Source organism: Somniosus microcephalus, chromosome 1, assembly GCF_052327205.1.
Source record: "Somniosus microcephalus isolate GS21.2 chromosome 1, FLI_Smic_1.0, whole genome shotgun sequence".
Classification (NCBI taxonomy): Eukaryota; Metazoa; Chordata; class Chondrichthyes; order Squaliformes; family Somniosidae; genus Somniosus; species Somniosus microcephalus.
Window position 1 is genome coordinate 55,346,339 of NC_140987.1, and position 25,210 is coordinate 55,371,548.

Genomic DNA, 25,210 nt, shown 5'->3' on the forward strand with positions numbered 1-25,210 from the left:
TTAAAATCGGCCTTCCCCCAATTTAGAACCCTTATTTCCGGGCCGTCTTTGTCTTTTTCCATGACCACCTTAAATCTCACCGAATTGTGGTCACTGTCGCCAAAATGCTCTCCTACTGACACTTCCACCACTTGCCCGGCTACATTCCCCAGAATTAGGTCCAGTACCGCCCCCTCTCTTGTAGGACTTTCTACATGTTGGCTCAAAAAGCTCTCCTGGATGCACTTTAAGAATTCTGCAATCACTGTAATAATCTACACATAATTGATGGAATTACTTTTTTCAAATCATGTTCTGGTCCAAACATGCAGATCGCCCCAGGAACCGAGTTGTATTTGTTGCGGCATCCATTTTCTGCCACGATGTAAATATTACAGTTCCATCTAGTGGCAGATAGTGGGAACTGCAGTACGAGGGTATTGCAGTTTCCACTTGCTACCACTGGATGGAGCTGTAACATTTACCTATGCTTGTGAAGTTCGAATATAATTAAATAAAATGTGATTTATTTTATAGTCAGGAAAACTAATTCAGTTCGTTTTTAATATAAAATTGATAGCAAATAAATAGTAACAGTATGGATTAAAAATTAGAAAATAAGAACTACAAATGCTGGAAATCTGAAGTAATATCCCAAACTGTTGCAAACTCTTTGCAGTTCAGTCAGCATTTGTGAAGAAACCAGACCAGTTAATGTTTACTGCGACAATCCTGAAAAAATGAACAATTAACAAGAACCATAACAAAGGGGAGAAAATAAAATTATGAGAGCAAGTATCCGTGGAATGACCAGCACTTCCCAGAGATGCCGGGGAACATAGGGTCTGATGAAAGGGAGGAACTGAAAGAAATCAGTATTTGTAGGGAAATGGTGTTAGGGAAATTGATGGGGATTGAAGGCCGATAAATCCCCAGGGCCTGATAATCTACATCCTAGGGTACTTAAGGAAGTGGCCCTAGAAATAGTAGATGCATTGCTGATCATCTTCCAACATTCGATGGAATCTGGGACAGTACCCATGGATTGGCGGGTAGCTAATGTTACCCCACTATTCAAAAAAGGTGGTAGAGAGAAAACGGGGAATTACAGACCGGTAAGCCTGACATCGGTAGTGGGGAAAATGCTAGAGTCCATTATGAAAGATGTAATAGCAGAGCACTTGGAAAACAGTGACAGGATCAGACAAAGTCAACATGGATTCACAAAAGGTAAATCGTGCTTGACTAACCTACTGGAATTTTTTGAGGATGTAACTGGTAAAATAGATAAGGGAGAACCAGTGGATGTGGTGTATCTGGACTTTCAGAAGGCCTTCGATAAGGTCCCACATAAGAGATTAGCATGTAAAGTTAAGGCACATGGGATTGGGGGCAAGGTATTGACTTGGATAGAGAACTGGTTGGCAGACAGAAAGCAAAGAGTTGGAATAAATGGCTCTTTTTCCGAGTGGCAGGCAGTGACTAGTAGGGTACTGCAGGGATCGGTCCTTGGACCCCAGCTATTCACAATATATATTAATGATCTAGACAAGGGAACTAGATGCAATATCTCCAAATTTGCAAACGACACAAAGCTGGGTGGGTGTGTCTGCTGTGAGGAGGATGTCGAGAAACTCCAGTATGATTTGGACATGTTGGGTGATTGGGCAAAAACATGGCAGATGCAATATAACGTGGATAAATGTGAGGTTCTCCACTTTGGTGGCAAAAACAGGAAGGCCGATTATTATCTAAATGGCAATAGATTGGGAGAAGGGGAAGTGCAACGAGACCTGGGTGTCCTTGTGCACCAGTCGCTGAAGGTAAGCATGCAGGTGCGGCAGGCGGTTAAGAAGGCAAATGGTATCTTGGCCTTCGTAGCAAGAGGGTTTGAGTACAGGAACAGGGATGTCTTGCTGCAGTTGTACAGGGCCTTGATGAGACCACACCTTGAGTATTGTGTGCAGTTTTGGGCGCCTTATCTGAGGAAGGATGTTCTTGCCATGGAGGGAGTTCAGCGAAGATTCACCAGGCTGATACCTGGGATGGCAGGAATGACGTATGAGGAGAGATTTGGTCGATTGGGCTTGTACTCGCTGGAGTTTAGAGGAATGGAGAGGTGATCTCATTGAAACTTATAAAATTCTGACAGGACTGGACAGACTAGATGCAGGGAGGATGTTCCCGATGGTCGGGGAGTCCAGAACCAGGGGACACAGTCTAAGGATAAAGGATAGGCCATTTAGGACAGAAATGAGGAGGAATTTCTTCACCCAGAGAGTAGTGAACCTGTGGAACTCTCTACCACAGAAGGCGGTGGAGGCCAGTTCATTAAATATATTCAAGAAGGAGTTGGATATATTTCTTAAGGCTAAAGGGATCAAGGGTTATGGGGAGAAAGCAGGGACCGGGTACTGAATTTGGAAGATCAGCCATGATCGCATTGAATGGCGGAGCAGGCTCGAGGGGCCGAATGGTCTACTCCTGCTCCTGTCTTCTATGTTTCTATGTTCTTAAAAGAAAGAGGAGATAGTTAAAGACATAAGAAAAGCAAAGAACGTGAATAGCAGGGAGGAGGTAAATCAGCACTGAAATTAAAACAGGAGAAGCTGGTAAAAGCGAGTGCAGTTCGACAGCCCGAAAATAGATCAATACCGAAGGCTAGGAAAATGGGAAGGAAAGACGGGTGTGGAGCCTGAGACATCAGCAGTCAGCAGGTTCTGATTCTGTCTGAATATCCTGAGGCGGGTGGTGCGGTGGCACTCCGTAAAATGACAAGAAAATGAGGTGGGCGGCTGGCAATGCTCCCTCCCACCCCATGACTTCTGACTGCCCTTGTGTTAGCCGTGACTCAGTAGGTAGCACTCTCGCCTCTGAGTCAGAATCTTGAGCACAAAAATCTAAGCTGACACTCCAGTGCAGTGCCGAGGTAGTGCTGCACTGTCGGAGGTGCCGTCTTGCAGATGAGACGTTAAACCGAGGCCCTGTCTGCTCTCTCAGGTGGACGTAAAACATCCCACGACACTATTTCGAAGAAGAGCAGGGGAGTTATCCCCAGTGTCCTGGCCAATATTTATCCCTCAATCAACGTAACAGAAACAGATAATCTGGTCATTATCAGTTTGCTGTTTGTGGGAGCTTTCTGTGCACAAATTGGCTTCTGTGTTTCCTACATTTCAAAAGTACTTAATTGGCTGTAAAGCGCTTTGGGACGTCGTGATGTTGTGAAAGGCGCTATAGAAATACAAGGCTTTTTTTGGCAAGTTCCGTCCACCAGGGAAGGCCTGGAAATTCTAGGGCAACGTAAAAGGGCCGGGGATTTGGTTATTCAGCGCTCTGCAACTTTTTCCTGAACTTTGCGCTCGGGGAACTCGGCGTTCCCTGTAGGCAAAGGTCAGGAAAATGCACCCTGCTGTAATTAGATGAATTTGATTGGTGATTTAAATAGTTGGAAATAAGCAGTATCTAAATTTATTGTGTTCTAACTAGATTATGTTTTATTTTCAAGGACTTGACGATCCTGGATGTGTCTCACAATAAACTGGTTTCTGCCAAACTGGGAACTCGGCAGCAGTTGCAAAAGCTGCAAAGATTGGGATTGTCTATGAACAAAATTACACAGCTAAAGACAGACGATTTTGACATTCTTAACAACACCACATTGTATCAGCTCGAATTGTCCTCCAACAAGCTAACTCAGGTAACAGTTTTGTGCTGACAGTCAATCTATGGCCATACTTTCCACCTCATTAATTTAAGGAGTCATAGAGTTATACAGCACAGAAAGAGGCCCTTCGGCCCATCGCGTCCGCGCTGGCCATCAAGCCCTGTCTAATCTAATCCCATTTTCCAGCATTTAGTCCGTAGCCTTGTATGCAATGGCATTTCAAGTGCTCATCCAAATGCTTCTTGAATGTTGTGAGGGTTCCTGCCTCTACCACCCTTTCAGGCAGTGAGTTCCAGATTCCAACCACCCTCTGGGTGAAAAAGTTCCTCCTCAAATCCCCTCTAAACCTCCTGCCCCTTACCTTGAATCTATGCCCCCTTGTTATTGACCCCTCTACTAAGGGGAAAAGTTCCTTTCTATCCACCCTATCTATGCCCCTTATAATTTTGTATACCTCAATCAGGTCCCCCCTCAGCCTTCTCCTCCAAGGAAAACAACCCCAGCCTGTCCAGTCTTTCTTCATAGCTGAAGCGCTCCAGCCCAGGTAACATCCTGGTAAATCTCCTCTGCATCCTCTCCAAAACAATCACATCCTTCCTATAGTGTGGCAACCAGAACTGCACACAGTACTCCAGCTGTGGCCTTACCAGCGTTTTGTACAGCTCCATCATAACCTCCCTGCTCTTATATTCTATGCCTCGGCTAATGAAGGCAAGTATCCCATTTGCCTTTTTAACCACCTTATCCACCTGTTGTGCTGCCTTCAGGGATCTATGTACATGCACACCAAGGTCCCTCTGATCCTCTGTCTTTCCTAGGGTCTTAACATTCATTGTGTATTCCCTTGCCTTGTTAGTCCATCCAAAATGCATCACCTCACACTTTTCAGGGTTAAATTCCATTTGCCACTGTTCCGCCCATCTGACCAACCCATCTATATCGTCCTGTAGCCTGAGGCTTCCCGCCTCGCTATTTACCACCCCACCAATTTTCGTGTCATCTGTGAACTTACTGATCATACCTTTTACATTCACATCCAAATCATTAATGTAGACCACAAACAGCAAGGGACCCAGCACTGATCCCTGCGGTACCCCACTGGACACAGGCTTCCAGTCACAAAAACAACCTTCCACCATCACCCTCTGCCTTCTGCCACTAAGCTAGTTTTGGATCCAATGTGCCAAGACACCCTGGATCCCATGGGCTCTTACCTTCCTGACCAGTCTCCTATGCGGGACTTTATCAAAAGCCTTACTGAAATCCATGTAAACCACATCCACTGCACTACCCTCATCCACACACCTAGTCACCCCCTCGAAAAATGCAATCAAATTGGTCAGACATGATCTTCCCTTGACAAAGCCATGCTGGCTATCCCTAATTAATCCCTGCCTCTCCAAGTGGAGACCAATTCTGTCCCTCAGAATTTTTTCCAATAATTTCCCTACCACTGATGTTAGGCTCACTGGCCTGTAATTCCTTGGTTTATCCCTACTACCCTTCTTGAATAATGGTACTACGTTAGCTGTTCTCCAGTCCTCTGGCACATCCCCTGTGGCCAGAGAGGTTCTGAAAATTTGTGTCGGAGCCCCTGCAATCTCCTCCTTTGCCTCACATAGTAGCCTGGGATACATCTCGCCTGGGCCTGGGGATTTATCCACTTTTAAGCCTGCTAAAACCGCTAGTACCTCCTCCCTCTCGATGCTAATATGTTCAAGTATATCACAGTCCCCCTGCCCGATTTCTATGTCCACATTGTCCTTCTCCATAGTGAACACAGATGCAAAAAATTCATTTAAAACCCCACCTACATCCTCTGGCTCTACACACAGTTTGCCACTTTGGTCCCTAATGGGCCCTACTCCTTCCCTAGTTATCCTCTTGCCCTTAATATACTTATAAAACACCTTAGGATTTTCCTTTATTTTGCTCGCCAGTGTTATTTCATGGCCCCTCCTCGCTCTCCTAATTTCTTTTTTAAGTATCCCCCTGCACTTTTTATACTCCTCTAGGGCTTCCTCTGTCTTTAGTCCTTTGTATCTGCCAAAAGCCCCCCTTTTTTTCCCTAATCCATTCTCGTATATCCCTTGACATCCAAGGTTCCCTGGGCTTGTTGGTCCCACCCTTGACCTTTACGGGAACATGTTGCCATTGTACTCTCTCAATTTCCTTTCTGAAAGACTCCCATTGCTCCGATGTGGATTTTCCTTCAAGTAGCTGATCCCTGTCCACATTGGCCAGATCCTGCCTTATCAATTTAAAATTGGCCTTCCCCAATTTAGAACCTTTATTTCCGGTCCATCCTTGTCCTTTTCCATGACTACCTTAAATCTCACCGAATTATGGTCACTGTCACCAAAGTGCTCACCTACTAACACTTCTACCAATTGCCCGGCCACATTCCCTAGAATTAGGTCCAGTACCGCCCCCTCTTGTAGGACTTTCTACATGCTGGCTCAAAAAGCTCTCCTGGATGCACTTTAAGAATTCTGCACCCTCTAAGCCTTTCACACTTTGACTATCCCAGTTAATATTGGGGAAGTTGAAATCCCCCACTATAATTACCCTATTATTTGCACACTTCTGAGATTTGCCTACATATCTGTTCTTCTATCTCCCCCTGGCTGTTTGGGGGCCTATAGTACACTCCCAGCAAAGTGCTTGCCCCCTTTTTTGTTTTTAAGTTCAACCCATATGGCCTCATTAGAGGAACCTGTTAATATATCATCCCTCCTTACAGCAGTAATTGACTCCTTAATTAATATTGCGACACCCCCTCTTTTACCCCCCCCCCCCCCCCCCCCCCCCCGTCTCGCCTGAAGATTCTATACCCCGGAATATTGAGCTGCCAGTCTTGCCCCTCCCTCAACCATGTCTCCGTGATAGCAACAATATCATACTCCCATGTGTTCATCAACACCTTCAGTTCATCCACCTTATCCGTAAGACTCCTTGCATTAAAATAAATGCCATTTAGCCTTGCCCTACTCCCTTGTGCCGTTACATATTTGCTCTGCCTTCCAGTCTGACTTATTTTTTCCTCTATATTTGGCTGTACATCACCCCCTAATTATAGCTCCACTCTGTATCCCATCCCCCAGCCAAGTTAGTTTAAACCCCCCCGAACAGTGCTAGCAAACCTCCCCGCAAGGATATTTGTCCCGTTCTGGTTCAGGTGCAACCCGTCCGACTTGTACAAGTCCCACCTTCCCCAGAAGCAGGCCCAGTGATCCAGGAAACTAAAGGAGTAAGGTAGACATGTGTAAACTGTGGTGCAAGCCTGATGGAAGTTGTCATGTTTCAGATTCGCCAGGATGCTGCCTGGCATGAGGAGTTTAAAAATATGAAGAAAAATTGCGTCTTTTTTTTTGTTCGATATTATACACGTGACAGAGAGTATGTGATAAAATTCTGAAAATTTGGGCTGGGATAGATAGAAGCAGACTGTCTCTCATAATTAAAAGATAAAAGATTGAGAGATTTGGAACAGAGAGCAGGAGAAACTTCTTTATGCAGAGAGTTGTGAGGCTGTGGAATTCACTTCCAGGGTTAGTGGCTCAGGCAGAAACTATGCCGACACTCAAGAATAGATTAGATAGGTAGATGAAGGGAAAGAGGCCGAAAGGATACGAGAGCCGAGTGGATGAATGCGATTTGGACTATTTGCTCGCGTGGATGCTAAATGCCGGCACGGACTGGTTGGGCCGAATGGCCCGTCTCCATGTTGTAACTTCTATGTGTTTCTCTGAGCATTGCTCCTTTGGGAACAAAATGAGTTGATGGAAATCAGTGAAAAGTTTTTTTTTAAATCTTTTGCTTATTAAGGCCTTGTTAAATTACAAACAACATATAGGCTGAGGAGAATGGGAGGGCTGGGAAGAGGTAAATGAAAATCCAGGTCATACCTGACGTTTGTGAGATTATTCAGTGGTGTTTAAGCTTTTCATCTTTGTGAGCCTCAATAGCTCATTCCACGGAGCCACATATAAGGGTTAAATCCACAATTACATGTATCTCAAACTGCAGGTGCTATCAGATCTTGCTGTTCTCATTTTGAATTTACCAGTGAAGCAACAATAACAGCCCTTTCCAGACTTCCATAACAACAAAATTCAAACGGAATGGAGCAGAAATAAGAAAAAATATGAGCATAAATAGGACCGAACTGCCTTGGCGTCATGGGCCGGATTACTAGGATTCGGGGCCCACAATTGGCCCTTGGCTCACAGTTTGAACATCCCGAGAAAGATTCTGAAATATCACCACTGCTGCAGAGATACTGGGAAGCAAACTGAATTTCACAGTAAAGCGAGAGACAGAAAGCAAAACAAAAATCTTTCTCATTACCGGTGACAATGAAACCATGCTTTTAATTTTTTTTTAATATATATATTAATAGCTCTGCTGATATTTAACGATGTGATCCAGGGTACGTTTTCAGCATATTTGAATCACTTTATTAGTAACTCTGCTCTTCCCCTCCCTTCCTGGCTTGAAACCCTGCTTCAGATAGACACAAGCGCACCTTCAGTTGCAGGAAGGATGTTCCCAATGGCGGGAGAGTCCGGAACCAGGGGTCACAGTCTAAAGATAAGGGGTAAGCCATTTAGGACTGAGATGAGGAGGAATTTCTTCACCCAGAGAGTGGTGAACCTGTGGAATTCTCTACCACAGAAGGCAGTTGAGGCCAATTCATTAAATATATTCAAGAAGGAGTTGGATATATTTCTTGAAGCTAAAGGGATCCAAGGGATATGGGGAGAAGGCAGGGACAGGGAACTGAATTTGGACGATCAGCCATGATCTCATTGAATGGCGGAGCAGGCACGAGGGGCCGAATGGCCTACTCCTGCTCCTATCTTCTATGTTTCAGATAAGGCATTTAACTGTGGGAAACATTGAGCCGTAATTTGCGGCCGCTACGGGTGCGTACAAGCCCGTCGGGGCCGCGCAAGCTCTGGGTTTAGGCAAGTGAAGCGCATGCGCTGAAATCCGGAACTTGCGATCTGTCAAGAGTCATCTTGACAGATCCTCAGCATCCCCGGGAGAAGGGCATTCACGGGCTGAGAGTTGGGCTATTTGCCCAGCGAATGCCCGTGAAATTCTTACACGTGAGGCCTGTTTTTACCAGCGTAAGAGTTTTAAAAAACATAAAAATAATTTGTTTTCATTCATTTAAAACATGTGTACAATAAGGTATGGTTATTTTTAGCCCCTTTAAAATATTTCAATTTATTTTTCAAAAAATTAAATTTTGGTTTCAAATGTTTAATTATAGTGTATTTTAATTAATTTTAAATATGTAATTTAAAAAAAATGTATTTGTTATGTTAAATGTATTTTTTATGTCATCCCCATTCATGCTTATGGGGTTTCTGTACATACGGAATCTCCATAAGCATGAATGGGGATCCCCTTCTTTGGTTGGGCCGGCCCACGTGATCCCAGGGGCGCTTGCGAACGCCTGGGAGAGGCCTACGCATAGAGGCCCGGGAGCGCGAGTCTCCGTGGATCCCGGGGCAGAAGGTAAATTCGTAGATTTTTTGATGGTGGGAGGCCTCCAACCGCAAATTCAGCCCCATTATCTTCGGAAGGTGCCATCGTTGGTATGATAAGGCGGAGAAGCTACCTCAAGGATAATTGGCAACAGTTAACTCATTGTACAAGTTTATAATCTAGAGTATTTCTCCCAATCATTCTTAGTCTGTGCTGCTCATGAGCATCTGTTTGAAGTTCTAAATCCAAACAGTGATTTAAATCTATATTTATATTAAGTGATCTATTGCCTACTTTGTCTGCATGTAATACAAAATCCAATTCCAAACAGATTTACATCCATCAGTTTTTTTCAGGCAATTTTAACCTTTGAGCTGAGAGCTACTGAAGAGTGACTTGATGTTCAGTGTTCCAGTTTATGTTGTATCTGTTACTCCCAATGCAACAGTAAATAAAGCACCCTTATTTCAATTATTAGTTTGTAAAAATCACTTGGGATAGAGTGCTGTATCACTATTTGAAATAACTTTTTGTAGGAGTACAGGAAACTTTTTTTTTTATCCGGCACCGACGGGACCGACGTGGTGCCGGTTCATCAAAAATTCCGGATAACCGAGAGCTATAGTAAAAGATAGAGAGCTGAGAGCTCTGTATAAAGCAACAAACCCTGTTGCTTAGCAACAGGTGCAGAACAATGGCCACAAGTTCCAAGCGTCTCTGTAGCTTAGCAACAGCTGCAGCCACACCCAATTGCACAGCAACAGATCGAGGAAGGCAAGCAATATGAAGTAAAACTTACCTGAACCTACTCCTGAATTTTGCTGGTTAACCGAGATTTCCGGTTATTTAGGTGCCGGTAAATCGAAAGTTTCCTGTATGTATATGTCTATGCATACGGTATATTTTTGTGTACATATTTGTATTTGTGAATGTTACATCGGCAAAACAACAATTTTGAGATCTTTCAATGTGACAAGGTGCCATATAAATACAAATATTAGTATTCTTAGGACTCAAAATGGTAGCAGTTGAAATAAACCGTTTTTTTTTCTCTCTTCCAGTTTGAACGTAACTGTTTCCGCAAAATTGGAAGTTTACACAGTCTAGTTCTGGACAATGTTGTCCTCCACCCGAATGTCACTGAGCAACTCTGTGAAGAATTATCACGGACAGACATTGCTGAGCTTTCTCTGAGGAACACGTACCTGAAGATACAGCAGTCTACTTTTGCTGGATTAAACAAAACAAACTTGACGTCTCTTGATCTGTCCAACAACAGACTAACGACACTGCCGGACGATTCGCTGCACTGGCTGCACAGTTTAGAATACCTTTACCTTGAAAACAACAACATCAGACATGTTACCCCAAAAACGTTTGCTGGGTTGGAAAATTTAAAGTCTTTGAACCTGAAGAAAGGCCTCACAGTGCAGAATATCCCGAATAAAGTAGAATCTGTAATTGACGATTACTCATTTCAGGGGTTGAAAAATTTAGTGTATCTCAGTCTAGAAGACAATATTATTGCAGGTATAAAGGCACATACTTTCACTGGTTTGACGAGTCTGAAATACCTTAGCATGTATAACTGTTTGGTAGATTTAAAAACCATCAGTAATGAAACATTCATGTCTCTTGCTGAGTCTCCCCTCGTCAGTTTAAACCTGACAAAAACAAAAATTTCAAAACTGCAGCGTGGAGCATTTTTCTGGTTCCGCAAGCTGAAAGAACTGGACGTGGGGCTCAATTCAATTGCTCAGACCCTAACAGGAGAGGAATTCCGCGGTCTAAATGAGATAGAGGAGATCTACCTGTCATATAACTTCAACTTGATTTTGACTTCATCTTCCTTTGTTCACGTGCCTTCTATGAAAATCTTAATGCTTAGCAAGTCAAAGATTGTCACATTGAACTTCCAGCCCTCGCCATTCCATCCCCTTCAGAACCTCACAGTCCTGGACCTCAGCAACAATAATTTAGCTAATTTGGATAAAGACGTTTTCAGCGAGCTCCGGCAGCTTCAGGTTTTAAAGTTGCAACACAATAACCTGGCACGGCTCTGGAAAAGTATTAATCCCGGTGGTCCAGTTCTTTACCTAAGTGGTTTGAAGGAGCTTCGGATACTTGATTTACAATCCAATGGGTTAGATGAGCTCCCAGAGAAAGCCTTCCACGGGTTGCCTAAACTCGAAATTTTAGATATAAGTAGCAACATCTTAAACTTTCTTCCAGGCAGTGTATTTGATGATTTGCGGTCTCTCAAGTTACTACATATGCAGAAAAATCTCATTACGTCTGTTGAAAAAGATGTTTTTAGCCAAGTATTTAATAATTTAACAGCTCTCTACATGGGATTCAATCCTTTTGACTGCACTTGTGAAAGTATTTCTTGGTTTGTTACCTGGCTCAATAAGACCAATAGCAGCATCCCTGACTTGAATAGTCAATATATTTGCAACACGCCTCCAAGTTACCACAACAATACAGTTGTAGCTTTTGACACATCTCCCTGCAAAGATGTTGCCCCTTTTGAAAGTGCATTCATAGTTAGTAGCACTGTTCTGCTTCTATTCATATTTACTGTGCTTATGATTCAGTTTCAAGGATGGAGGCTAGAATTCTATTGGAACGTTTCTGTCAATCGAATATTTGGATTTAAGGAGATCGATCATCAAGAAGTTCACTTTGAGTACGACGCTTACATTATTCATGCCAAAAATGACGCCAACTGGGTCAACAATAACTTGACCCCCTTGGAGCAAAGTGATCAAACTATGTTCCAGTTTTGCTTGGAAGAAAGAGACTCTGAAGTTGGAATTTCTGAGCTGGAATCCATTGTGAACAGTATAAGCCAGAGCAGAAAAACCATCTTTGTTGTGACTCATGAGCTTTTAAAGGATCCCTGGTGCAGAAGGTATGCTCATTTTTAATTACAAATTTACAAAGTATTTACAGCACCGAAACAGGCCATTCGGCCCAACAGGTCCATGCCGGCGTGTATGCTCCACACGAGCCTCCTCCCACCCTTCTTTATCTAACCCCATCAACATATCCTTCTAATCCTTTCTCCCCCCCCAAATGCTTGCCTGGCTTCCCCTTGAATGTATCTATGCTATTCACCTCAACCGCTTCCTGTGGTAGCGAGTTCCACATTCTAACCACTCTCTGGGTAAAGAGATTTCTCCTGAATTCCCCATTGGATTTATTAGTGACTATCTTACATTTATGGCCCCCGAGTTCTGGTCTCGCCTGCAAATGGAAACTATGTCTACCCTGTCGAACCCCTTCATAATCTTGACGACCTCCATCAGGTCACCTCTCGGAATTCTCTTTTCTAGAGAAAAGAGCCCCAGCCTGTTCAGTCTTTCCTGATATGTATAACCTCTCCGTACTGGACCTGCCTCCTGGGAATATTGGGTGGCATAGAAATTAAAAAGCAGAAACAATGGCAAAGTATGTGAATGCAGGCTGCTGAAGCTTTTCCTCTCTACTCACAGCAGTAAAGCAGCAGTTTTAGTGCTAACTGATGTGCTGCCTCTCCATCTTTGTGAAAAGTTGGTTAAAGTAAAATCTGTATTGAAATGGTGGTGTAGTCGGGTAGAGCACATTCCCTTCGCTTCTGTCATACACATCGAGCCCAGATTAATGGGATGAAGATTTTCTCACTCTGTTGGCTAAGGGTATTAAAGGTACTTGGATTGTCTCAATTTGTCGTAAACCTCGTTCCAAACCCTAAACATGGTGTATCACTGAAAGACCACAGGAGTGCTGGTGTGAGAAATGCACAACTTAAACCTGGTGTTGGAGGCCATGTTCTTCTGAGGTTCGGGTTAAGGCACATTTTTGGGACAGAACCAAGAGAAGGTTTACTATGAGGTGAAATAACAACAGAAAATGCTGGAAAAACTCAGCAGGTCAGGCAACATCCGTGGAGAGAAATTTGAGTTGACGTTTCGGGTTGGACCCTTCTTCAAAACTGGAAAGAAAAGAAACTGGATCGGAGGCAGGGCTGCGATCGGACAAAAGAATAAAAGAAACAAAAGAAGTAAAAGAGATTAGAAGCTAGACGAGATGGTGATAGGCTGGGATTAGGTGTAAAGTGTACTGGCAAAAGGTAGCTGCCAGGTGTGAGAGAGAAACAAAAGGAAAGGGGGGGGGGGAAAAGGAGTGGAACAATTACAAGAGAAAATGAAATGGGGGCCGAGCTTATGATCTGAAATTGTTGAACTCGATATTGAGTCCGGAAGGCTGCAGACTGCCTAATCGGAAGATGAGGTGCTGTTCCTCGAGTTTACGTTGAGCTTCCGTGGAACAATACAGGAGGCCAAGGACGGTGAGGTCCGAGTGGGAATGGAGCGGTGAATTAAAATGACAGGCGACCGGAAGCTCGGGGTCACCCTTACGGACTGAACGGAGGTGTTCCGCAAAGCGGTCACCCAATCTGCGTTTGGTCTCCCCAATGTAGAGGAGACCGCATCGTGAGCAGCGAATACAGTATACTAGATTGCGAGAAGTACAAGTAAATCGCTGTTTCACCTGGAAGGGGTGTTTGGGGCCCTGGACAGTGGGAAGGGGGGAGGTATAGGGGCAGGTGTTACATCTCTGCTTGCACGGGAAGGTGCCAGGCGAAGAGGAAGGGCTGTTTAGGGTGATAGAGGAGTGGACTAGGGTGTCTCGGAGGGAGCGGTCCCTGCGGAATGCTGAAAGGGGAGGGGAAGATATGTTTGGTGGTGGGATCACTTTGGAGGTAGCGGAAATGCCGGAGGATGATCCGTTGAATGTGGAGGCTGGTGGGGTGAAAGGTGAGGACAAGGAGAACCCTATCGTGGTTCCGGGAGGGAGGGGCAGGGGTGAGGGCAGAAGTGCGGGAGATAGAACTGACACGGTCGAGGGCAGTGTCAACCACAGTAGAGGGGAATCCTCGGTTGCGGAAAAAGGAAGACATGTCTGAAGCACTGGTGTGGAAGGTGGCGTCGTCGGAGCAGATACGGCGGAGGCGGAGAAACTGGGAGAATGGAATAGAGTCCTTACAGGAAGCGGGGTGGGAGGAAGTGTAGTCCAGGTAGCTGTGGGAGTCAGTGGGCTTGTAGTAAGGGGTATGAGGTGAGCTGTGCTGCACCTGGCCCGAGTGTGTTTAATACAGACACTGGCTGCCTGAAAGCGATCTTCAAAGCTGATCACAGAAAATCACAGAATCACAGAAACCCCACAGTGCAGATAGAGGCCATTTCGGCCCATCGAGCCTGCACCGACACATATCCCACCCTATCCCCGTAACCCCACGTATTTAATCCCCCTAACACTAAGGGTCAATTTATCATAGCCAATCAACCTAACCCGCACATCTTTGGACTGTGGGAGGAAACCGGAGCACCCGGAGGAAACCCACGCAAACACTGGGAGAATGTGCAAACTCCACACAGACAGTCGCCCGAGGCCGGATTCGAACCCGGGTCCCTGGCGCTGTGAGGCAACAGTGCTAACCACTATGCCCCGTGATGCCCCATAACTTGAGCACAAAAATTCACCAGGTCAATGCGCGCATTTTACTTAAATAAAAACAGAAAAGGCTGGAAAGACGCAACAGGTCAGGCAGCATCTGTGGAGCGAGAAACAGAGTTAACGTTTCAGGTCGATGACCCTTCGTCAGAACATTTTACTTGGTCAGGAGAAATAGCCATGTCCGACATATTATGTAAATACCTTTCTTGTGAAATTGCTCTCTGCCTAATTAAATCACTTTTCTGATTGCAGGTTCAAAGTGCATCATGCAATGCAGCAAATGATTCAGCAAAGCCGAGATGCCATAATTTTGATATTTTTACAAGATATCCCTGATTACAAATTGAACCAGATGCTTTGCCTCCGAAGAGGAATGTTCAAATCGCACTGCATTCTATCCTGGCCTGCTCAGAGTGAGCGAGTATCCGCCTTCCACCAGAAACTTAAGGTTGCACTTGGTTCAAGTAATCAAGTACAGTAACTTTACATACAGGCAATAAGCACTCCGCAGTCTAATACACGGGGTAAACATTTAAAATGGGGCAATTTTGGGGCAAATATTAGCAACAGAAATTTGAATAACTTCAGGAAATTATTTTCAAATTCGTTTCTACAAATTCAGCAATCAAATTTCAATCACTTACATTGTACCTGGCCAGACAGCAGCAAAACTGGTAGTGGGCAAAAATTTATATTGCTGCACAAAGGTGTTAAGTAGGCTGATTGTCTGTCTACGCACTCTGCTAAAACATCCTTTGGTTAGCTCAACACACACAAATCTCCATTCAAATGGACTTTATCAGACGACTAGTTTCTATCAGTTATTTTCAGTGCAATTCTGGTCCACCCAGGTGGCTTTTGGAATGTAGTGAAGATAGAAAGAAACCCAGTCAGATTTTCTTTATACAATGAAAGCAGCCAGCTTGAACAGTCTGATACCGAGAAAGAAGAATTTCCACCGGGTTCTCCACTCTCCTGTGGTAACTTTGGCGGAAACTTTAAAGAATTGGCGTAAACGCCCATTTTTAAGTCATTTACGCCGTCTCTCCAGGGCTCTGACAAAGTTACAGCGGGGTTCAAGAGAGCTCCTGTCGAACTTCCAGGTGCAGATCCTGTAGGGCCACAGTTATTCTTAACGCCTGTGTATGTCAGACCTAATCGCTGAATTCTGTCAGGCTGCCCTCACGTGAGTATCTGCACAAAAACTTACATGCAAAATAAAGGTTTATCTCTTCGCGAATGTATTGATATTTTGCACATGGGTCTAAGTGGATTAGTGCATTTGTACAATTCACAAGCTTAACAGATGCAAGTTGTGATTGTTACTTGAACAATAAGGGAGTGATGGGTTATGGGGAGCGGGCAGGGAAATGGAGCTGAGCCCAAGATCAGATCAGCCATGATCTCATTAAATGGCAGAGCAGGCTCGAGGGGCCAAAACTCCTGCTCCTATTTCTTATGTCTGGTCCATTCATTCTACAAATGTATAAACTTGTATGGTATTCTTTTTTATCTGACTAATATGTCCTCAGAAAAATGTTCTTTTTGTTTATTTTGCAAACTTATAAAGTGGTCCACTGTATCTGTCAACTTAACTCTTCTATACAATAGTAAAAAGGTGACCACAAGGTGTTGATCGTCGAGGATTCGGCGATGGTAACGCCATTGAATGTCAAGGGGTGGTGGTTAGGGTCTCCCTTGTTGGAGATGGTCATTGCCTGGCATTTGTGTGACGCAGATGTGTCTTGCTACTTATTAGCCCAAACCTGGATGTTGTCCAGGATTTGCTGCATGTTAACCCAAATAAACAGGGTTAAAAGCATCTAGGGAGTTAGACTATGCTGTGCTTTGGCTAAAATATCGATACCTAAACGATGTACTATGCTGCACAAATATTGGTTAAAACATTGGCCTAGAAATTCAGTCGCGTTTGCGCCCACTTATGGGCTATAGAGTGGTTTGCGCCGGAAGTTTTTTCGCGCCCGAAATTCAGTTGATCCGTAACATCGACGTTAGCCGGTAGCGCTGCGCCGGCACCGATGACGTCATCGGTGTGCGCAGCGCCCCGGTTCCAATGCAATTCCGGTCCGACCGCCAAATTCAGTTGCGGCCGCCTCTCCCGTGGCGGCCGCAAACAGCGTTTGCAAAACGGTGCCTTGCAGCTCCGAGAGGCCGGCGCATAAAGGTGGAGGGGCGGCCGGCCGCTTTCCCGGCGGCCGCCTGGCCGCACCTCCCTCCCCGGACTCCTGCACCACCCCCCCGCGGCATTGGTGTGTCACTCCCGCGAGCCCGGCACTTCTCCGTGGTGCCGGGCTCATTTGCCGGGTGAATCCAGCGGCGATCTCATGGCTGCAGGCAGCTCCTCCTTAAGAGAAGGAGGAGGCCTGCAGTACCCCAGCCTGCCGCACCGCATCGGGTGCCGCAGCGGCAGCTGGACGCCTGAAACTGACATTCTTCGCCCCAAACGAGGCGGCCAAACCCTCCAATAGCGCCCGCCTCCGTGTTGGGGCGGCGCAACTGAATTTCAGGCGGGCGCTACGGGAATCTGGCCGAGCACTAAATTTCGGGCGCTAAAGACCTGGCGGGGCTATACCTAATTTCTAGGCCACTGTGTTTAAGTAAGACTGGACTAATAACTGGTATACTAGTGTTTTTGTTCTGAATTTATGCCTGTAGCATTAAAATCCTAATAGGGAGCACCTCAAATGCCTTCAGATTTGGGTTCTGTGACTGTACAAGGAGCATCCCTCCAACATAATGTCAGAAATGGGGATGTTCGCTGATGACTGCACAGAGTTCAGTGCCATTCACAACTCCTCAGATAATGAAGCAGCCCATGCCCACATGCAACAAAACCTGGACGACGTTCAGGCTTGCGCTGATAAGTGGCAGGTAACATTCGCGCTTGAAGTGCCAGGCAATGACCATCTCCAACAAGCGAGAGTCTAACCACCGCCCCTTGACATTCAATGGCATTACCATCACTGAATCCCCCACCATCAACATCCTGGGGGGTCACCATTGACTGGACCAGCCACATAAATACTGTGACAACAAGACCAGGTCAGAGGCTGGGTATTCTGCGGTGAGTGTTTCACCTCCTGACTCCCCAAAGCCTTTTTACCATCTACAAGGCACAAGTAAGGAGTGTGATGGAATACTCTCCACTTGCCTGGATGAGTGCAGCTCCAACAACACTCAAGAAGCTCGACACTATCCAGAACAAAGCAACCCGCTTGATTGGCACCCCATCTACCAACTTAAACCGGCGTACCGTGATTGCACTGCAGCAACTCGCCAAGGCTTCTTCGGCAGCATCTCCCAAGCCCGTGACCTCTTCCACGTAGAAGGACAAGGGCAGCAGGCGCATGGGAACACCACCACCTCCAAGTTCCCCTCCAAATTACACACCAGCCTGACTTAGAAGTATATCGCCTTTCCTTCATCGTCGCTGGGTCAAAATCCTGGAACTCCCTACCTAACAGCACTGTGAGATTACCTTCACCACATGGACTGCAGCGGTTCAAGAAGGCAGCTCGCCACCACCTTCTCAAGGGCAATTAAGGATGGGCAATAAATGCCAGCCTTGCCAGCAACGCCCACATCCCATAAACAAATTTTTAAAAAGATATAATGGGGCAGATTTTCAAATTACTGCCTGGTCATAAAACCGGCATTGTCCATGAACAAAACTGCTCAATTTGAATTTCTATTGATTTTGTTGTTTTTTTAAACAAATCACAGAAATCCCACAGATAGAGCAGATAGAGGCCATTTCGGCCCATCGAGCCTGCACCGACACATATCCCACCCGATCCCCGTAACCCCTACACCAACACATATCCCACCCTATCCCCGTAACCCCACGTATTTAATCCCCCTAACACTAAGGGTCAATTTATCATAGCCAATCAACCTAACCCGCACATCTTTGGACTGTGGGAGGAAACCGGAGCACCCGGAGAAAACCCACGCAAACACGGGGAGAATGTGCAAACTCCACACAGACAGTCACCCGAGGCCGGATTTGAACCCGGGTCCCTGGCGCTGTGAGGCAACAGTGCTAACCACTATGCCACCACAGAGGCAATCCAATGTTTTGTGCCTTAAATTAGTACAGATGATTTTCTCAATTGCGTGTTACCGCTCTCTGCCACGAAGGGGGAGACAGCAAGTGAAAGTCAGATGCTTTCCTACAGGCTGAGAGGGTGAACCAGACTATTGTTTTTGTTAATATTCTGATCAGCTCAAAAGCCGCAATGTTAGTAAATGTTCCAAGAACAGATCATGTTCGTCTTTTCGGTCTGGAGAATGCCTTGCAGCCTGGACGCCCCGGGTACCTTTTCTCCTTAGTTCTATCTCTTGTAATTCACCTCATCTCTTTCTGTTTCTTGTCTCTCGCCTTTGTTTTCCGTGCACCACGTAAAACCTGCTAGCCATTATGGGGAAGCACTTCTGCCACGGGTGATATATTTTCCTTTTGTTAACAAAGCAAAAAAAGTAGAAATAGACGTTAAGCAAGGAACACAAGACAACTGAGTGTCTTGTGACCTTTTGCCTTCGGCAAGTTAGATATTAGCCCAGACTCGGAGCCGATCTGCATTTAGCTGAATCAGCTTTCATTGTGCCAAATGTGACTGCAATTTTGGGGCAGCTGGACACAGTGTTGCACAGTGGCAATTCATATATATTTTTTATGATGAGCAAGATGTTGATAGTTAAAGCCGAGGAGGCTGCAAATTGACTGTCAGGACTCTGCAACTGAAATTCTGTTCTGCAATTAGTCCAAATACTGAATCTACAAAGTCACATTGTTGTAAAAGCCTGACTGGTTCACTAATGTCCAGTCACCCCTACCCAGTCTGGCCTACACGTGACTCGGACCCTACACAACATGGTGGTTCTTCCTGCCCACAGGGCACCGAAGGACGGGCCATAAATACTGCTTTGCCAGACCCCAAGAACAATTTTTTTTCAAAGCCCAGTATTTGCGGTTTAGCTAAAGTTATCAGTTGGGACAATGAGAGCTTGTCGGAAAAATGTTGTGCTTGCATTTTTGGAGTGTCATGTAGCCTTTGGTGTTGTGGGATGGGGAAATGTAAAATAATTTTAAATCCAAACAACAGCTGATGTATTGTAGAGCATAGGTTGGGTCCAGGGGGTGAGGTCATCAGATTTCTGATTTAAAAAAAAAAATATTTGTTGACAAACTAGCACATTATTTTAGTTTACTGTGTGTTAATAAAACAATATGAAGAAAGACTTGAACATTTGGGACAACTTTTGTTAGAATAACACAGATTATGGTGCGATAAGATAGAAATGTTTAAAATTATGAAAGGACGGTACAGGGTAGATAGATGCAGACTGTTTCCAATAATGGAGGGCTCAAGAAGGAGCCACAGATACAAGATTAAATGTAAGGGGTTTAGGACAGAGGGCTGGAGAAACTTCTTTACACAGAGAGTTGTGTGTCTGTGGAATTCACTTTCAGGCTCAGTGGTTGAGGCAAAAGCTATATCAACAGTCAAGATTAGCTGGATGAAGTGATATATATTAATGATCTGGACGAGGGAATTGGATGTAATATCTCCAAATTTGCAGATGACACAAAGCTGGGCGGGAGGGTATGCTGTGAGGAGGATGTCATGAAACTCCAGTACGATTTGGACAGGTTGGGTGATTGGACAGAAACATGGCAAATGCACTATAATGTGGATAAATGTGAGGTTATCCAGTTTGGTGGCAAAAACAGGAAGGCAGATTATTATTTGAATGGCAATAGATTGGGAGAAGGGGAAGTGCAAAGAGACCTGGGTGTTCTTGTGCACCAGTCGCTGAAGGTAAGCATGCAGGTGCAGCAGGCGGTTAAGAAGGCAAATGGTATGTTCGCCTTCGTAGCAAGAGGGTTCGAGTACAGGAACAAGGATGTCTTGCTGCAGTTGTACAGGGCCTTGGTGAGACCGCACCTTGAGTATTGTGAGCAGTTTTGGTCACCTTACCTGAGGAAGGACGTTCTTGCCATGGAGGGAGTGCAGCGAAGATTCACCAGGCTGATACCTGGGATGGCAGGAATGACGTATGAGGAGAGATTGTGTCAATTGGGCTTATACTCACTGTGGTTTAGAAGATTGAGGGGATCTCATCGAAACCTATAAAATTCTGTCAGGTCTGGACAGACTAGATGCAGAAAGGATGTTTCTGATGGCCGGGGAGTCCAGAACCAGGGGTCACAGTCTAAGGATAAGGGGTAAGCCATTTAGGACTGAAATGAGGAGGAATTTCTTCACCCAGAGAGTGGTGAACCTGTGGAATTCTCTTTCACAGAGGACGGTGGAGGCCAGTTCATTAAATATATTCAAGAAAGAGTTGGATATATTTCTTGAGGCTAAAGGGATCAAGGGATATGGGGAGAAGGCAGGGACAGGGTACTGAATTTGGATGATCAGCCATGATCTCATTGAATGGCGGAGCAGGCTTGAAGGGCCGAATGGCCTACTCCTGCTCCTATCTTCTATGTTCCTATGTCTCTATATGGGAATAAGGCAGGTTAATGTCATCTGGACTATTTGCTCGCATGGAGGGTAAACGGCGACACAGACTGGTTGGGCCAAATGGTCTGTTTCCATGTTGTAACATCACTTCTACACAATGAAGGTACGGGTAAGGGGGAGACGTAGGGGTAGAAGCGGGCAATGTGACAAGAGGTTAATAAAACATCTTGGTGATGGATCAGATGTGGGGAGGTAGCTTGAGCTCTTGAACGAGCAGTACACTAAAGTTCCTCACCTCGGGACTTACCCCAAGGTGGGATCAGTGGGGGCGGGGGGGGGGGAAGTTGAAGGAGTCACGGAGATCCATTGATGTTTGTGAGAGCCGAAGGAAATAGCTTCAGTTTTGCAGATGTTTCACTGGGGGACGATTTGGCTCATCCAGGTCTTGTGTCAGAAGGCAATTTGAGAGCGTGGTGACAGGGTGGGTTTCAGGTAGGAGATGGAGAAATAGAGCTGAATGTCAACACTGTACATGTGAAAACTGAACTCGTGCTGTAGTTTTGTTCTGTCTTTAAGTATTTTTTATAAGATTTCCACGTGTTTAAATTTTATGTTGTGATGCTTGTGATTTGTAACTTACTTGATCTTTTTTCCGCTCACTAAATTGTGCCGCTAGACTATGGATGGCACGGCACCACAATGTAAAATTTATTCTCCGTGCCTAACTTAAAAACAAACCTCGATGAAGAGAAAAATCCATCTATCCATAAATTTACATCTACATTTTTGGACGGGCCCAGGAAAAAAAGAAATTGTCCTCTTTATTCCCTTCGGTATCAGGGTACATAAATAAAGATAATTCTTTGGTATTTAAACAAATGTGGAAAACTTTTAAAATTGCACTTCTGTGTTTTTTCACTGCGTGTATGTACTTGCCAGCTTATGACTAAAATAAAGCTCATTTGAAATGTTCAATCAACGCCTATTGCTTATTTGTTGGATTTCTTCTATGAAGAATACACACATATCATTTCTTACCTGGTAAATCTTTTTAACAAAAATAACCTTCACTTTCATTTTGCGCCTAAGGACAAATAGATTTTTGATAGATTTGATCGACAAATGTATAGATTTTTGTTCGGTCAGGGTATTAAGGGATATGGTGCAAAGGTATGTAAAATGGAGTTGAGGGACAGATCAGCCGTGATCTAATTGAACGACGGAACAGGCTCGAGGGGCTGAATGGCCTACTCCTGTTCCTGTGCATATTATCCCGGAAACTCAGTTTGCTGCTGTGGAAATGTATTTCGGTTATTGCCGGGACAGTAAATGGGAGGTTTGCTTCACCTCCGAAACCAACTGCATTGTCGGCCACCCACTGCCAGCAAGCTTGTATTATCATCTTAGAGCAAATAATTTTTTTTAACCATTTTCTGTAAAGCTCCAGCAGAAGACAATTGAACTGTGTAAATATATTGATATAGTTGTATTGACCTGCTTGACCAATGATAAAGATAACAAAAAAAATCCTATCATGTGCACCAAATTTAACAACTGATTTCCTCTACGAATCTGTATTTCTTTAGAAAATATCCGATCTTGCGAATTGTATAGTCATTTTCAATTACATGAACGATATTCCATATTGTGTTTTTACTAAACTTAAGAGTTAACTTATTGCATCAGATATGTATGATCCTTCAAAAAAAAAAGGTAGGGCAGGGTCCATATTGCCTAAACGCAATGTCCACCAAGCCCTGACTCATCCTTCTGGCTAACCCATGTACCCTGCCAAAAATTAATATCAGATCCATCAACAAGGGATGATACATAAATGTGCAAAACTGTGCAAGACTCCGAAATAAAAATAGACTGGTCTACAATCAATGTTAACCTCTCCTTTCCCTTTACATATGTTCATGTAGCTGCTCGGTATTTCTGACAGTTTTTGTTTTACAGATTTCTAGCATTTTCCATCTTCCTTTCTGTCCTTAACTGGACAAGACACCCTTTTTCCCTGAAATGGAAAATGACTCCCTCTAGTGGCTTAGGTGAGAACTGATGAAAATCATAATATTAAGCCAGGCAGATCAGGAGCAGCACTGTACCTAGAAATGGGTTTAAATCACAGTTTAAAATTGATGCAGTTACCATAAAAATTTGCAAGTTTACCATATTTCTGGCTGTCTTTTTAGGCCACACAAATACTAAGATCCTAGAGTTCTCTAACTATAGTTCAAATCTAAAATGTTATTTACTAAATACAGTGTCCATTGATCTGGATATGTAATATATTCTTCCCAAAATCATCGAAAGAACGCAACTATTTGCATACTGCCTTAAAAAATATTTAAAAGGTCATCTCTTCCAACACTCGGAGATGTCAGCACAAAAGGGACACATAACAAACAGCTTGTCCTTGTCTCCAAAGGTTTCCTGGTCCACTGTTGCTGGTTGATGTGGCACTGTCTTTCTGTAAAAATAAAAATAAACTATATTACTGAAAATCTGAAATAACAGAAAATATGAGAAATACATAGCAAGCCAGCACTTATATAGAGAAAGCCAGGTTAACATTTAAAGTGCAGAATCTTCATAATAATTGGACATCGGGGGTTAAAAGCTACCTGTGCGGAGCTCAATGCCCACCCCTCGATGGGATTGGGGGCAAGGTACTGACTTGGATAGAGAACTGGTTGGCAGACAGGAAGCAAAGAGTTGGAATAAACGGCTCTTTTTCCGAGTGGCAGGCAGTGACTAGTGGGGTAGCGCAGGGATCGGTCCTTGGACCCCGGCTATTCACTATATATATATATATATATATAAATGATCTAGACAAGGGAACTAGATGTAATATCTCCAAGTTTGCAGATGACACAAAGCTGGGTGGGCGTGTGTGCTGTGAGGAGGATGCAGAAAAACTCCAGTATGATTTGGACAGGTTGGGTGATTGGGCAGAAGCATAGCAGATGCAGTATAATGTGGATAAATGCGAGGTTATCCACTTTGGTGGCATAAACAGGAAGGCAGATTATTATCTGAATGGCAATAGATTGGGAGAAGGGGAAGTGCAACGAGACTGGAAAGTGTGAGGTTATGCACTTTGGCAGGAAAAATCATAGAGCAAGTTATCTTAATGGCAAGAAACTGGAAAGTACTGAAGTACAAAGGGATCTGGGGGTCCTGGTGCACGAAACTCAAAAGGTTAGTATGCAGGTGCAGCAAGTGATTAAGAAGGCCAATGGAATGTTGGCTTTCATTGCTAGGGGGATAGAATATAAAAATAGGGAGGTATTGCTTCAGCTGTACAAGGTATTGGTGAGACCGCACCTGGAATACTGCGTACAGTTTTGGTGTCCATACTTAAGAAAGGACATACTTGCTCTCGAGTCAGTACAAAGAAGGTTCACTCGGTTAATCCCGGGGATGAGGGGATGGACATATGAGGAGAGGTTGAGTAGATTGGGACTCTACTCATTGGGGTTCAGAAGAATGAGAGGCGACCTTATTGAAACATATAAGATTGTGAAGGGGTTGGATTGGGTGGATGCGGGGAAGATGTTCCCGATGATGGGTGAAACTAGAACTAGGGGGCATAGTCTTAGAATAAGGGGCTGCTCTTTCAAAACTGAGATGAGGAGGAACTACTTCACTCAGAGGGTGGTAGGTCCATGGAATATGCTGCCCCAAAAAGCTGTAGAAGCTACATCATTACATAAATTTAAAACAGAAATAGACAGTTTCCTAGAAGTAAAGGGAATTAAGGGTTACGGGGAGCGGGCAGGAATTTGGACATGAGTCTAGGTTCGGATCGGTCATCGCCCTGTGGGTAGCGGAGCGGGCCCAGGGGCCGTGTAGCCTGATCCTGCTCCTATTTCGTGTGTCTAATTCTGTTAGATTCAGGAGATGGTTCTGTGATAGTGGATTAGCGGTTAAGATCAGATCAGCCATGATCTTATTGAATGGCGGAGCAGGCTCGAGGGGCCGATTGGCCTACTCCTGCTCCTATTTCTTATGTTCTTATGTTCTTATGAGACCTGGGTGTCCTTGTGCACCAGTCGCTGAAGGT

At 44.6% G+C, this 25,210-nt stretch overlaps 1 protein-coding gene across 3 annotated transcripts in view; it reads left to right on the forward strand.

Annotated features, from left to right (window-relative positions):
• Window positions 1-22,116, forward strand: part of LOC147124090 (toll-like receptor 3) — a 38,706-nt gene extending 16,590 nt beyond the window's left edge. For 2 of the 3 annotated variants that reach the window (XM_085981545.1, XM_085981553.1), the window contains 3 exons: window positions 3,488-3,679; window positions 10,207-12,059; window positions 14,900-22,116. In XM_085981545.1, the coding sequence (XP_085837671.1) occupies window positions 3,488-3,679; window positions 10,207-12,059; window positions 14,900-15,128 (2,274 nt within the window). In that variant the 3' untranslated portion in view covers window positions 15,129-22,116. Of the gene's footprint in view, window positions 1-3,487; window positions 3,680-10,206; window positions 13,259-14,899 lie in introns of those variants that run through there. The other variant, XM_085981561.1, reaches the window with a different exon arrangement.
• The last annotated feature ends 3,094 nt before the right edge of the window (window positions 22,117-25,210 follow it).